Consider the following 15,997-nt stretch of genomic DNA (forward strand, 5'->3'; position numbering starts at 1 on the left):
TTCACAAAAATGACATGGAAGAAATTATGGAAATGACTAAATCAAACCCACCTGTTCATGGATGATATCTGAAAGCTCCTTCACCATGCTTTTGAAATTTGCTTTTAGTCCCTCATGATACTCATACTGGTCTTCCTTAATGAGTCTCTCGTTAATGTCCAATGCCACACTGCATGCACTAACAAATTGCCTGCAACATTGATAAAGAAAGGGAAAGTTCACCCAAAAAGAGATGTTAGGCATGAAGTTAGCTTTGGTTGCCATCACTTTTATTGTATGTAATGCAAGATGCAATGAAAGTTAATGGTGACTGAGGCTGTTGTCCCTAACATTCTGTCTTACAGCTCCTTTTTCATTGGGAGAAAGAAAGTATTGCAAGTCTTGAACAGTATATGGGTGTAAGGAGAGTAAATGCTGACAGAATTGTCATTTATGAGTGAACCCCCCTAGCCCTTTAAACTAATTTAAAAAAACTAACTGAAGCATAACTGTAACAATCAGAATAATAATTTTTTTTACATATATATTTGGGGAGACATAAAAACATCATATTACATGTCAATGAAAGCATTGCTGGATGAGATGGCTTGGTAAGAAAACAACAGAAATTGTACATTCCTGAAACACGACAAGTGGGCACATGCTGCCAAATAAACAGGGACTGCAGAATATGACTGCTTCCTGTACATGACTATCTTTGGCTATTTTTAGAACAGGAGCTCCAGCAAAAAACCTTGTAGCTGGTGAATTTCCTTGTAATTGTTGTTTTAGGTTCTTGTTACCTAATTGTGCCCTTCCTTGTTACATACTCACTCGTTTATCTTTGCCCTTTCCAAAGTTTTCGACAAAACTGCAGTTAAAGTTAGACTTTGTACCTGAATATTTCCTTGAGATCTTTTACTTTCTTGTTGGTTTGACCTGATTTGGATTCATCCAGGAAAGCTCTGGCGTAGGCCATCGGTCCTGCATTCACCTATGTAAACAATATAATGTTATATTTAGATAAAGCAGTTAGATAGGCCATCTCATGCCATAATTATGCTGGCCAAAATGGCATGCATTTATTTCAGTACAATAATTACTACCATTATGCATACTTACTGTACATTATTGTACAAATATGCTCTACAATAAAAAACTATATATTTTTTTTCACTTCACAGTAAATGAGAATGAGAAATAATTTTTTGCATTACAGTAGCCCACAAAGAATTGCGGGAGGATGCTCAATTGTCATGAAAATAATGTAAAAACTCATATAATGAATGTAAATAGTGACTCCGCAGACACTCCAGTAAGGATAAAAATAAAATACAATACACCATAAAACCACAGGAAAAGTAGTGGATACAACTCGTGCAGTATTTTCCAAGACTTCTGAAGCCATCCGATCACTTTGTATGATGAAAAGACCAAAAATTAGGTTGTTATTCACTCTGAGATCAAATCAAATCGTTGATCAACTCCTGTATACAGCGTCCAAATCACATCATATCGACTACTTTTACTGTGGTTTCATGGTGTTTTTTTGTCCTTTATGGAGCTTGACAGCCCGGAGTCACTATTCACTTTCTTTATATGACAAAACGACAAAAAAAAACCTCCTGTTTTCCATGGATGAAAGAATGTCATATGGGTTTGCAATGGCATGATAGTGAGTAAATAATGGTCCTAACCCTGATCTAACCCTAACCATTCTAACCCTAAGTTTTGGGTGAACTACACCTTTAATGATCCTAAAATAGGCTTCATTTTTCAGAAATATGAGTTTTCCAGATTCGCCCAGAAGGGTACAATTTTCTTTTTTTAAATCCTCTGCAGGTCATGGTACACCTAGTTTCCACACTAAAGGGTGGCAATATAATGAATACTATGGGCAGTACCTGCACACTAACACAGCCTTGTAGTTTGAGTTGGAGCTGGATCATGTCAACTTCTTGATTTGAGCAGAGTTTAGTGAGTTCAGCACTTTTCTCTTTCATCTCATCTATCGCCACATCAATTGGTTTCAGCTCCAAATGTTTCTCTGCCACCACCTCGATGCGCTTCTTTACATAGGGAAATGTGTTGGCCGCTGTAGACACACACACACACACACACACACACACAATGTAAGCTCCACAAGGTCAATGAAGTGATGTGTCTAAAACCCATATTAACACAGACTTCTAATCTTCCATCTGTGACCGACTGTCAAAAAGAGATGGGGGTTTACAGCTTGTCATGTACCTGCTGTTGCTGCTACAGTACAGCAGTGGCAGCCAGGTGGTTTGAAAAGAGCCATTGTCTTTATTTTAAGATCACTCACAATAGTTGCGTCACCGTGTGCGTGCCAGTTTGTTGAATATGCATTTCGCCATGGGGAAGCTTTTATTATGATTGTCGAAGCGATAAACATATTTTAGTTTCATCAAATATTAACAAAAGTTATGCAGTATTAAGTACATGTAATATATTGCAGGTTATGAGTGCAGATCATTCAATTAGCATCTTTGCAGTTTCATAAGGATTCTATTGTTATTAGTATTGGATTAAATATTTACATATTATTCTGAATATATATATATATATATTTCTTCATGGCCTGGTTAAACCCTCGGGTTTCACAGACAACTGGAGGAAGAAGATGCATTATTATATTCCATCTGCGCAATCATAAAAAAAGTGCAACACTAGATGTTACACAAATGTATGTTGCACAAATCTCAAACATGCGCTTTCAATTTTGCCAGATGTATGCACACTGTGCTTACTGGTAAGTATCGTTCGCCGCTTGCACTGTTCCTCAACCCCTCCTTGTTTCTTCCCCGTGAGTGTGTAAGGCGTCTCAAAGAAAAAACGGTTGATGTTGTGGTGCTTCTCAAAGTCCGTCTTCCTTTCTGCCAACTCTTTCTCATCAAAGTATGGCTTGACAAATGTGACCTGAATGTAGGCAAATTTTGGGTCCAGATCTTTCTGGTTTACCTGCAGGCAATAAAAGCAAGCTGAGATGTAAGTATGAAGTAAGAAGTAAGTGAGATGGTAGTATACTACGAAGCAATCTGTAAAAAGATGATATAGCTTGAGGAAAAAGAAAGTGTACGTACAAGTTTTAATTTAAGATGTTTAACAGTTAGGGATTGAAGGGGCTTCCCAAATGTTATAAACGTATCAAAATAATATGTGGGACGAGTCGACGACTGGAATCTAGACATGCCTTCAAATGTTCTTTTTTGTTCACAACATAAACTTTTTCCTGGACAGAGACCCACATGCGCCCTTTATGATCAGTGCACCGCAATACAGGAAACTGCACAAAGACTGCTTACTTTGTTTGAATCTTGGATGATTTTGACATTCTCTGCTCCAAACTTTTCTCCGTAGAGGTTAATGAGGCGATGGGAAATTTCAGAAAGACCTGTGAGCTTTGGCTCTTTGTAGATGTATTCTTTTCCGTCCTCTTCTTCAAAGAAGCCCTGAAAAAAAAATAAATAAATAAATTGAACAAATCTATAAAATTATTGATGTTTTACAAAAGACTCTGTGCTAGATGTGACTATTGCTATATTACCGATCACTGTAAAAAGAGAAACTATGCAGCTGTTATATTTTAAGCGGGATTTCTACCTTATCTGACCCTTAAATTACTTTTGTTGGTGCAACCCAATTTAGTATTTAGTAATTGTTTTTGTTTTTTTACTTGAATAAAAACAGTTAATTTATTTTAGGTTATCCAATTTTATTTTATTTTACAGTGTCTTTAATGTGTGTAGCAAAATCTGTAAATTTATTCATGTAAAATTCAAATCAATAAATAAAATGTCAATATCTTCAAAATTACCATGACAACAAGAACTGCACAATGTCTAGATTTTCAGTTAAGACATATTTTTGTGGGCAGTTCATCTATCAATTCACTGTAAAATGGCCGTAACACCCATAGACATTGATTACTCAGATACATTCTAGCCAATTTTTGAATATTTGGTTAGTTATCCTAAACAGTATTTGCTTTTGGCAACTTAAAGGTGGCTAAAATATACAAGATAACATCAATGGTTAGCACAGAAAGAAGTCATTTTAGGAAGTGGTCGCAAAAAATGAGACAAAACACTGCAAGAACAGACTTTAGGTATCTTATCTTTTGAGCCCACCTGTCCATATAAGGCGACTCTGTAGTGAGTCCCTAGCAGACGTCGGCCAGACTGCATCACTTCCAATATTTTAGCGTATGCTCGCTGCAGCGTGTCATACAACCGCCTCAGTTTCTACAGCAGAAAGAAAGAAAGAAAACATTTATCTGAAAGTGTGTGCATGTGTGTGCGTGTTTGTAATTTGTAGCTTGTAGTTGTGCATGCATGGATCTGTGCTGTATTGCCATACTGTAAATGCTCTGTGTGTAAACTTTAATTGCATGTAAACTTCTTTTTTACATATGAACTTTTTGGCCTTTTTGACACATTTAATGATAGGAGACAGTACAGACAGAAATGATGGGAGAACGAGACTAGGTGAAGTCAAAACTGATAAGGAAATGTCCTCGATAAGTAATCATGTTATTCATAAAAAGTAACTGTAATCTTATTACATAAATAAAATTTAAACAATGTTAATCAAACAAAACAAGTACTTGATTTTTGCAGTCTGATTATGTAAATAGATTACATGTAGTCCAATACTACCCAACACTAGTCAGAGCACACATGCTAACTGCTAGGCCACAGCTCCGGGTTGGCTTTTATATGCGGTATCACTACTCAAAAATCTGCGACTAAATCACTAAGCACTTGCACAAAATAAGCCTAAATATAAGTCACTGTCATTGTTTTCAGAGCAAAAACGCCTGCTTTCTATGAAAATTAGGCTGGTCCCACTTTATATTAGGTGTCTTTAACTACTATGTACTAACATCAAAATACATACAATACAGGCTCAGCGAGTAAAAACGCTGACTACCACACCTGGAGCAATAGTAACAGTAATGCTTGCCTCAGTAAATTCCACAAACTAACGAGATGTTAAAAGCTTATTTGCGAAAGAAATTGTAAAAAGGAACATGAGCAGTTGATTTTACAGCTGGAACAGCCTGTATCAAAACACAGGAAGCAAGCTCATTTGCATACAAACAGTAAAGAAGGTCTGACCTTTAAATGGATATTTTTGTGGGAATGTTAATAACCATCATGTTGTTTGTGTATATATCTCATCTATTTAGCACGGCATTCACCTAATTTATCCATCAACTCACAATTAGGCTGCTATAGTTAGGTCTGCAACATTTATCATGATCTATAACTCTGCAAAAAACTGAATGGCATCTTAGCTAATATTATTCTATTTGTTTCCTTGTCTCAACCTCGGGATTCCAGAGCCGGCCAGATCCAACTCCGTTCCTACTTGGTGTTGGACTCCACTGCTATTTGTCTCTGAGGGATGATGACTAAATGCAGCCGGTGCCAGTCTATTACGATGGACTTCTGGGAATGAACTGATGCCAACTCCAACCATAAGACATGTGCTACTTCATATGCCACTGCCTGAACCGTGGACTTAGGATGGACCTCACCAAAATTACCGGCTGATTGAACTGTCGAAGCACCGCACTAATCTTGGCCTGCATCACCTTAGTCTAATGATGGACTACACTCTTAAAATGTAATACAATAAATTGCCAACAAAAGCCTTCATCAGCCAACTAACAAAGGACAATGCATCTATGTGAACTTCTGCAGTTAATCCAGGATGAACTTCAAAGACATTAGTAATTAATCTTACAGTTCTTACAAAATCTTTGTTTAAACACTGACCCTTAACACTTACTTAGTTTACTAATTTTAAACCATGACTTGCACTATACATAATTAAGTAATATTGGCATTGTATTCATGTTGTTAGCCAGAGGGGAACTGGCCCCCACAGTGAGCCTGGTTTCTCCAAAAGTTATTTTTCTCCATTAACAAACATCTTATGGAGTTTCGTGTTCCTTTCCACAGTCACCTTCAGCTTGCTCACAGGGGTTCTAAATACGATTATGATATAATTATTCAATTTATTTATTTTTATACACAATATAAAGTTTGGAATAATGTACAGATTTTGCTATTATGGAAAGAAATTGGTACTTTTATTCAAAAGTGGCATTCAACTTATCACAATATATAGTCAGGACATTAATAATGTGAAAAATTACTATTACAATTTGAAAAAAATATTCATAACTTCTTAAACTACTTCAAAGAGTTCTCATCAAAAAATCCTCCATGTGCAGTAATGACAGCTTTACAGATCCTTGGCATTCTAGCTGTCAGTTTGTCCAGATACTCAGGTGACATTTCACCCCACACTTCCTGTAGCACTTGCCATAGATGTGGCTGTCTTGTCGGCACTTCTCACGCACCTTACAGTCTAGCTGATCCCACAAAAGCTCAATGGGATTAAGATCCATAACACTCTTTTCCAATTATCTGTTGTCCAATGTCTGTGTTTCTTTGCCCACTCTAACCTTTTCTTTTTGTTTTTCTGTTTCAAAAGTGGCTTTTTCTTTGCAATTCTTCCCATACGGCCTGCACCCCTGAGTCTTCTCTTTACTGTTGTACATGAAACTGGTGTTGAGCGGGTAGAATTCAATGGAGCTGTCAGCTGAGGACATGTGAGGCATCTATTTCTCAAACTAGAGACTCTGATGTACTTATCCTCTTATTTAGTTGTACATCTGGCCTTCCACATCTCTTTCTCTCCTTGTTAGAGCCAGTTGCCCTTTGAAGACTGTAGTGTACACCTTTGTATGAAATCTTCAGTTTTTTGGGCAATTTCAAGCATTGTATAGCCTTCATTCCTCAAAACAATGATTGACTGACGAGTTTCTAGAGAAAGCTGTTTCTTTTTTGCCATTTTTGACCTAATATTGAGCTTAAGACATGCCAGTCTATTGCATACTGTGGCAACTCAAAAACAAACACAAAGACAATGTTAAGCTTCATTTAATGAACCAAATAGTTTTCAGTAGTGTTTGATATAATGGCAAGTGATTTTCTGGTACAAAATTATCAATTTAGCATGATTACTCAAGGATAAAGTGTTGGAGTGATGGCTGATGGAAATGGGGCCTGTCTAGATTTGATCAAAAATGACTTTTTTCAAATAGTGATGGTGCTGTTTTTTTTAAAATCAGTATTTTCCTGACTATACTTTGTGATCAGCTGAATGCCACTTTGGTGAATTAAAGTACCAACTTCCTTCCAAAACAGCAAAATCTGTACATTATCCCAAACTGTTGGCCGCCAGTGTATATACAGTATATATTGGTTATTTGCTTCTCAATCCATTCCACTTCACTATATGCTCCAGATTTTCAAGTTCATTACGATAAGCATTACGTTTCTTTCTAGTTAGCTGCGGAATAAGTGACACATTCAACTAGAGCAGCACTGCTGTCTGTTCCCCTGCACACAGCCTGTCCTCTGATCCAGGGAAATCACAAAATATAATGCAACCAAATGCGTTTCCCAGTTTCCGATATCTAGACATCCACTAATATGCAAATGCAAATTGCTTGGTTGAATTTTTTTTTTTTTTTTTTTTACTTGTATGCACAGGCAGGTTTGAACCCGGGACCTCTACCATCAAAAGCAAGGAGCTTACTATTACACCTCATGACTGTTTTTTTTTTTCTGTATTTATCTGTATGTGTGCGCTACTCATTTTGGAGTGATCATTTATTTTGTGTTCTTATTTCTTTGTTGCCTAGGAAATGTATGTATAATACAATCACAAAAGGGTTTTATCCTAGGGTATTATACTGTACTAGAATTACCACCAGATCTTAGGGTTCCAACAACTCAAAAATCTCAAATTAACTCATGTTTTTAACCACAACTCTAGAAACAAAAGTTGCCAGGAAGCTAGCATCTTTTAATTCTTCTAGCATGTCTGTTGGAGCTTTATAAATGTTTAAAACATCTGCCAGACTGCTGTGTTGGCACACTGGGAAAGTTTCCATAAAGAAGAGATCTGTCATATCTTATTTCTTTGTGAATTGTTTTCTAAATAATGAGTGAGGTAGTTATGGTTACAGAGGGAAGGGGAATATTTCTGTGTATCATTAGACACTACCGGATACAGGATTTTCATAATATTTTCAATGTTAACTAAGATAGTGAGAGTAAAATAACACGTCTTCACAGTCCACACAAACATACACATGGTTTGGAATTCCTGTACCATAAAGAATAAAAGAACAAGAGAATTTAAAACTCACAGAGGAACATGTGTAAATAAAAGACATAGGAAATTACTATTGCTCAGAGGTGACACCTTCATTGCTTTGGAGACTGAGGAGTGCCCCTTACTTACAAACTAAATTGCATCTGATGTATCTCAGTTATGTTTCATTGAAGTATCACCTTTGCATCTGATGTTTCTCTTAACATACCTCAGAAAACTTGGTCTTGGAAAAATGTCATGAGATATATGAAAGTCTTGAAATCTGACTTTTGATTGGAGACTGAGGCTTAAGCAAACATTTAATCTCATTGCAGTCTCAGAGAAATGATTGACATATTAAACACATCTGATTTGTGATTTTTCTTTTCTATGCGTTCACGCTTGGAATGTTCTTATAAGTCCCTAAAGAGGCACTCTTTAGGAGATTATACAATGTTTTCTGTGACGAGAGTGATACAGTATTTAATGTAATTGCGCACATGTGCTTTCAAAGAATTTAGTTTGTAAGTAATGAGCTTCAGTCTTGTGAAAAACCATGATTGCCTCAAGTGCCACAAAGCACTCTAGACAAGTAACCAACTGCCAACAACCATTTCTAAGATGTTAACATTTCTAAAAAAATCCTTATAATGAATGATTACGGGAACTATGCTTTTTTGTGACAGCATTGTGAAACATGAAAAGAGTTGGGCAACCCCCACTTCCACAAAATGAGTACATTTCTTAAAGCGATAGTTAAACATTTACATGTTGCAGATATGTATGACTTTCTTTCTTCTGCAGAACACAAACGAATATTTTTAGAAAAATATCTCAGCTCTGTTGGTCCATTCAATACAACTGAATGGTGGCCAGAACTCTGAAGCTCCTAAAAGCACATAAATGCAGCATAAAAGTAATCCATACAACTCCAGTGGTTTAATGCATGACTTCAGAGACAATATGATAAGTGTGGGTGAGAAACAGATCCTTTTTTACTATAAATCTACACTTTCACCAGCTCTCTGTTGCATGTTCACGAGAGGACCGAGTTTTTCTTCTGTTATTTAGCACACTGTTGTTTTTTTTTTTCTCCCCAATTTGGAATGCCCAATTCCCAATGTTCTCTAAGTCCTCGTGGTGGCGTAGTGACTCGCCTCAATCCAGGTGGCGGAGCATGAATCTCAGTCACCTACGCGTCTGAGACCGTCAATCCGCGCATCTTATCACGTGGTTTGAGCGCGTTACGACGGAGACATAGCGTGTGGAGGCTTCATACCTATTCTCGGCAGCATCCACACACAACTCGCCACGCGCCCCACTGAGAGCAAACCACATTATATATGAGGAGGTTACCCCATGTGACTCTACCCTCCCTACCAAACAGGCCAATTTGTTTGCTTAGGAGACCTGGCTGGAGGCACTCAGCTCACGACTCCAGTGGTGGTAGTCAGTGTCTTTACTCGCTGAGCTACCCAGGCCCCTAGTACACTGATTCTTGAGATAATGGACAAAATATGTCTTGCATACAAAAGTCGTCTTTATGTTAAAAAACAAGAAATTCATAATAATAAAAAATACTGGAAAAGCCATTCAAATTTTTTTTATTCATGCTCTATACTTGGAAGCACATATAACTTAACCTGTCCTCAGCAAGAGGTCACAATGTTAAACTGCCAAACAAAGTACTTAAAAATGCAACAGATTAATAAATCTGAATATCAAATGAAAGGTAGGGATCTCTAAGATAACAAACAATACATAAAGTAAACTTTAAATTATATTATCCATAAAAAACAGCCTATCAAAGTTGTGTCCTCACTTTGCATCAACTCTGTCAGATTTTGTTATAATCCTGAATAAATCAGACAATGTCATGGTCAGCTATAACTCTGAATATCCCTTTCCCACTTCCTGCTCATGGTGGATGCAACAGTAGGACACGTGGTCTGGTAAGTTTGATATTTTTCCATATTTTAAACAAACAATGTTTAAGTCTCTGCGGTCACAGCTTCAATATGTCAACCCAGTCATTCCCATTATGATAATTTATGTTAGAATTGTGGGATTTTGGCATTTTAGTTTAGGTTGTAGAGGCAGCTTCAACTGATAAAAAGAAAACTAAATGGCTCCAGAGTACAACACATGGTTAAGATGGAAAAATATTCAATTTTGTCAACTCCGTCAGAATTTTCAGAATAGTGAATTCTGAAAACAGAAAACAAAATTTATAGAATGTATTTTATCAGTTAACTCCTTTACTGAACACTAATATTAAATAATTAAAGACTTTAAACTCTTGTTGGATGGATCAAATTAAAATAGCATGCTTTTTAGTGTGTCTGATGGAGTTGACAAAATGACAGTAAGATTTAAGTTATCAAGTGAAGAAATGTCAATTTTCAGAAAAAAGTGTTTTTATAAAAGCCTGTTCCTTTACATGGTTCGTTAAATGAGACCTTTGTCAACAAATATATCCTTTTAAAATTAATTTAGTATTAAAAAATAAAAACTCAGATTTTAAACATGGTTTGTCCCTTATCTCAAGAATCAGTGAGCGATAAGCATTCTTCGTGCATATCGCCACCTACTGGGCAGGGAGAAGAATGTAGAAAATGGGGGGATAAACAAAGGAAAATAATAAATAAATCATAACCGCACAACAACCCAGTAGGTGGCGATATGCACGAATACTGCAATCGGCAAAAACCAGAAGAAGCACTCTCGTGAACATGCATAGGAGGTCTCTTTAAAAGTAGATTTATAGTAAAAGAAAATGAGTTAAATATTGACCTGTTTTATACCCACACCTATCATATCACTTCTGAAGACATGGATTTAATCACTTGAGTCGTATAGATGACTTTTATGCTTCATTTATGTGCTTTTTGGAGCTTCAAAGTTCTGGCCAACATTCACTTGCATTGTATGGACCCACAGAGCTGAGATATTCTTCTAAAAATATTAGTTTGTGTTCAGCAGAAGAAAGAAAGTCACACATATCTGGGATGGCATGAGGGTCAGTAAATGATGAGAGAATTTTCATTTTTGGGTTTCCCTTTAAAGGTGCATGCCATCTTTTCAGCATAAGTTTTTTTTTCTTACCTCGAACTCGTGTCGTTTCTCGTAAACGGGAATGATGAGTCTTGCGATGTGTGTTATGAGCTCAAACCTTTCAGCTTTCCACAGACCCTCAACACACACATCCAACTGTTCCACAAGGATATCCTGTCATACAAATATTACATTTGAATTTTTTTATCAAACATGTTCACAATATTGGTCTCTATTGACCATGTGCTACATATTATCCAATTTTCGTGAGAGCGCTAATTCTAAGTGCAATTTCCGTGCCAGCACAATGCACAAGTGGGCATGGATGGGAGTGTTTGCACTACTGTGTGTGTATACATGCAAACTGTGGGTGTATTGTGTGGTAATGAAGTGCCGCAAAGTGCAATTTGCTACTTTCCTGAGAAATGGGTCATTGCGCCAAGATGTTTCGAAAGCAGGTCTATTTCAGCACAAAGTCTAAATTCAGTTCCTACATTTGCAGATTGGAGATTCCACCAGCAGGTGGTAATAATATCCAAACTCTGAAAATATTGTGGAACATCAAATTATGTCCCTGACCATCAGAGTTGTAGCCATCTCATAAATATTTTTTTTTTTAGATTGGTGATAATCTATCTATAGGTCATGGTTTATTTTTCAATTATTATTATGATTATATTTACAATTGTAATTATGATCTAATTTGGATTGGTATTTTTCCACCTGTTGTCGTAGTGATTTTTAGGTCAGTGCAAAAGGTGCCTGTGAATATTTTCTGGAGAGGATAAAATGTTTGGATTGGGTATATGATTTTTTTTTTTAAAGCATTTTGTTATTTTGATAATATTTTTGTTTCTTTTGAAATGTAATTTGAATTTAAAAATATTTTTGGTTTAATTTTTTCATGCTACAATAAATGAATTTAATTGTTCAAAATCAAATTCTACCGGTAGAAGTTCATACCGATACAATCACTGTTAATACTAGCCATGATTTGTGTGTCAGTAGACAAAAATTGTAATAATACATGAATTCCCTATAATTTAATGGAGCATACATCCAAATCCTGATGAGAATCACATTTTCTAAGCATATAAAAGTAGCATGTTACTGTCACAGAAATACGCCTGACAATCAACAAGCATGCAGTTATTGCACAAAAGAGCATAAGACAAAATATCATAACTTCATGGCCATGTCCATTGACTATGCACTTATGACTTATGGCATTACGTGGCACTTAGCGCTGGCGCTCTGAAAATAGGGCCCATGGTCTTTTATGAGATTCATTTCCGGGTGAAAATGGTTTGCGTTATCAGTCTAATTTCAATATTGATAAATGTCCCTGGTGTGTATTTACCTCTGTGTAGTACACATCTTGCATCCCTATGTCTTCTTTCATGGCTGCCTCTTCATTAATGTTATGGGTAATTCTCTTAAATGCTGCTAGTCCACTTGGGAACAGCTCTGAAACAATATCATAGCAGAATAATGCCACTACAAACACAATAGAAACTCATAAGTCTACAAAACTTAATAATCAAAACTATATAGGTGGTTATGATTCATGGTTATATGGTAGCTAAATGGCTGAAGGAGCATCGCCCACCTATTCTTTTTTAGGGAGCACCAATGGCAGTGGTTTACTTGGTGCCTTAGACATGTGAGATGGGTGAGTCTAATGGTTAAGTTTTGTGCTGTATCTAATCTTTCTTAAAGGAATAGTTCACCCAAGAATGAAAATTCTCTCATCATTTACTCACCCTTATGCCATCCCAGATGTTTGTGACTTTCTCTCTTCAGCAGAACACAAATGAATATTTTTAGAAGAATTTCTCAGCTCTTTTGGGCCAGACAATGCAAGTGAATGGGTTCCAAAATTTTGAAGCTACAAAAATCACATACGTCATCATAAAAGTCATCCATAAGACTCCAGTAGTTAAATACATATCTTCAGAAGCGATTTGATAGGTATGGGTGAGAAACAGAACAATATTTAAGTCAATTTTTACAATAAATTCTCCTCCCTGCTCAGTCAGGGTGCACTTTAAGGCCCTGTCCTAAATGGCGCACTTCATGTGGACTTGCGGTCTCGTGGCCTTCAGTTGCGCATGCTTGTGAAGTCAACGAGTCAGTAGTGTGTCCCATTTGTGATTTTAGCGCTTGCGAGGGTTCTCACGCCCCCTTTGCGCCCTTGATCCGGTCTTTGTCGAAGCCCGCACTGCTCCGGGCTCACGGCAGTCCGCTACCCAACAGTCCTTGCGACAGACCAATCAGAAGGACTCCAGTTTCTGAGCTGGAGGAAAAAACATGGCGGACAAGGCGATGTTCAACTGCGGATTAAAAATGTATTTTAATAATCGCTTTTTCCTGATTGTCAAAGGCGGATCACTTATCATGGGTATATAGAATCACTTTTAAGTCTGATGTGTAGAACTTGTTCAAAACTTTGTTTTATTTAAGTTTCCAGAGATATGGAATTACTCCTATTCAATATATAGTTGTTTCAAAGAGGATTTTAGAATTATTGTGAGTCTCTAAAATATCAAGACAGGAAAGAATAATTTAATGCACATGGCTGTAGCAGCTTGTAAGATTGCTTATATTTATTGATATAGCAACATTCAGTCTAACAGTGCTATTTATACCTGCAGAAGTGTGGCTGTGTGTATTTTATTACTATTTTTGCGAATATATGGTGGTATGTTCTTTCTATACATTTTACTGAGGTCTAAGCTGTAACCATCCATGTGTCTGAATAATGTTTATTTGTTCTCTAAAGATATAAAACAATGGGGTTTTGTTGCTGTAGTCATATGTGCACTTCATTATCTTTGTTATCTAATGCTTTATTGTCAATGTGTTGCTGAAATTATTTAACAAAATCAAATATTCAATAGTTAAAGTGTGTTCCTTTACCCTATCTATCAATGCCATGACTTTTTTAAATAATAATTTGTAAAACTGCATGTAAAAAAAACATAATGTAAAAAATGTGTCATCTAATTGAAGTCTTGAAGTCTGTCCCAAATGCACACTTTTACCAATCATGCCCCCTCATGGACTTGCTGACTAGTGCCCCAACGGTCTGCACTCTCTTATGTCATCAAAGTCTGCACTCAGAGGAAGACCACAAGGGCGGAGTGTGCCATTTGGGACAGGGCCTAACTTTCACTTCTTCTTGTGTTTTTGGTGATTCACATTCTTCATGCATACACCTCCTACTGGGCAAGAAGACGAATTTCAAGCAAAAATTGACTTAAATATTGATCTGTTTCTCACCCACACCTATCATATCACTTCAGAAGACATGGATTAAACCACTGGAGTCATATGGATTACTTTTATGCTGCCTTTGTGATTTTTGGAGTGTCAAAATTTTTGGCACCCATTCACTTGCACTGAATTGACCTACAGAGCTAAAATATTATTCTAAAAATCTTAATTTGTGTTCTGCAGAAGAAAGAAAGTCATACATATCTGGGATGGCAAGAGGGTGAGTAAATGACGAGATAATTTTCATATTTGGGTGAACTATCACTTTAAGCATCACCTCCAAATAAAAAAATAAAAAAAACTTGTCAGATATACTGAATTAAATGCAGTATTATAAATGATCCTTATGAAAATAGTAATACAATGAAACTGCATCACTGCTGCCATTCCACATAAGAACCATATTACAGTATGGTTACAGTATATAGACCATAAAAAACAAACCATATAGCAGTACTTTCTAATGAGCTGAAACACTGAATCGCTGGAAACAATCTGTACAATTTGATTGACACAAACTTAAAAATGTCTAAAATGTTGTTTTAAAGTTTGGTAAAGTGTGCTCTGTTAGTGCATGTTCATTTAAATGAAACATACAAAAGAAAGGAGTTAATGATCAACAATAGCTCAACAACTTAGGGCACTTTGTTTGAGACTTGCATGCACACCGACACTGCAAATTTGAACAAGTACAGTGAAGTGTTTGTCCCATGCAGGTGCCTTATTTACATGTGATAAATGAGGGAAATTACGTGAGAATGTATTTATCGTTTTGCCTGTTTACATATGAAAATGAAGAGAGAATGAATGCTGTTTTTGCCACTGTAATTTGAGGGTAGATACACATTTTCATTTTCATTTTAGCAATACAGTGTAAAATACAATTATATCCCAGAGGCTCATTTGAACCTTTTAGTGAATAGAAAACTAACAAAAGAATCAAACAGTTGTTAACTTACTTTTCCTGTGCAAATACTCTGCCACTAATGCAGCAACATGAACATTACACATAGCAGCCTGTGGAAATAAAAGGGCAAAGAAATACCAGAGAATATAAGGCTCAGTCCACTAATATAATGAATGCTGTTGAGTGGCAAGCTGTCAAATTCAAAGACACGCAACAAAACAAACATCTAATGCATGATGAACCACATGTAGCTCATAAATGAAACAGCTTTTCTTGTTTTCCAAACCAATTCTGTAAAGGATCAAAAAGCAAGGAAAAGGAAATGACCATTAAAAAGTTTTATTTTAGGTGGTGCTGTTATATAATCCCACCCTGTCATGTAAGCACCCTCTGTACAGAATGGAAATACTGGAGAATGCCTTCCAGGAAATGACCTTTGCTCTGATTCAGCTTCTGTTCAGTTCCTTATTTTTTTCATTATGAGGGGTTTATACAGTATGGAGGGATTTTCCAAGATTTTAATCCTATGGTATTCAATACTATATGCAGAAGGCTACAAAATAGTAGTATTTCTTCCAT

At 36.4% G+C, this 15,997-nt stretch overlaps 1 protein-coding gene and 1 long non-coding RNA gene across 2 annotated transcripts in view; one reads left to right on the plus strand and one right to left on the minus strand.

The window, feature by feature from the left end:
- The window catches only part of LOC127450161 (dedicator of cytokinesis protein 11-like), a 121,170-nt gene that overhangs the window by 4,838 nt on the left and 100,335 nt on the right, over positions 1-15,997 (minus strand). Inside the window, exons 45-53 of the mRNA XM_051714052.1 lie at positions 15,471-15,528; positions 12,596-12,702; positions 11,287-11,409; positions 4,134-4,247; positions 3,309-3,455; positions 2,754-2,964; positions 1,884-2,074; positions 876-973; positions 52-190 (exon numbers count right to left, since the gene is read on the minus strand). Of these exons, the coding sequence (XP_051570012.1) occupies positions 52-190; positions 876-973; positions 1,884-2,074; positions 2,754-2,964; positions 3,309-3,455; positions 4,134-4,247; positions 11,287-11,409; positions 12,596-12,702; positions 15,471-15,528 (1,188 nt within the window). The remainder of the gene's footprint in view (positions 1-51; positions 191-875; positions 974-1,883; positions 2,075-2,753; positions 2,965-3,308; positions 3,456-4,133; positions 4,248-11,286; positions 11,410-12,595; positions 12,703-15,470; positions 15,529-15,997) is intronic.
- Positions 2,863-6,876, plus strand: LOC127454410 (uncharacterized). Its single transcript, XR_007899533.1, has 2 exons — positions 2,863-2,991; positions 5,349-6,876. It is a non-coding gene; the product is annotated as an uncharacterized LOC127454410 (long non-coding RNA).

This window comes from Myxocyprinus asiaticus, chromosome 1 (genome assembly GCF_019703515.2).
Source record: "Myxocyprinus asiaticus isolate MX2 ecotype Aquarium Trade chromosome 1, UBuf_Myxa_2, whole genome shotgun sequence".
NCBI lineage: Eukaryota > Metazoa > Chordata > Actinopteri > Cypriniformes > Catostomidae > Myxocyprinus > Myxocyprinus asiaticus.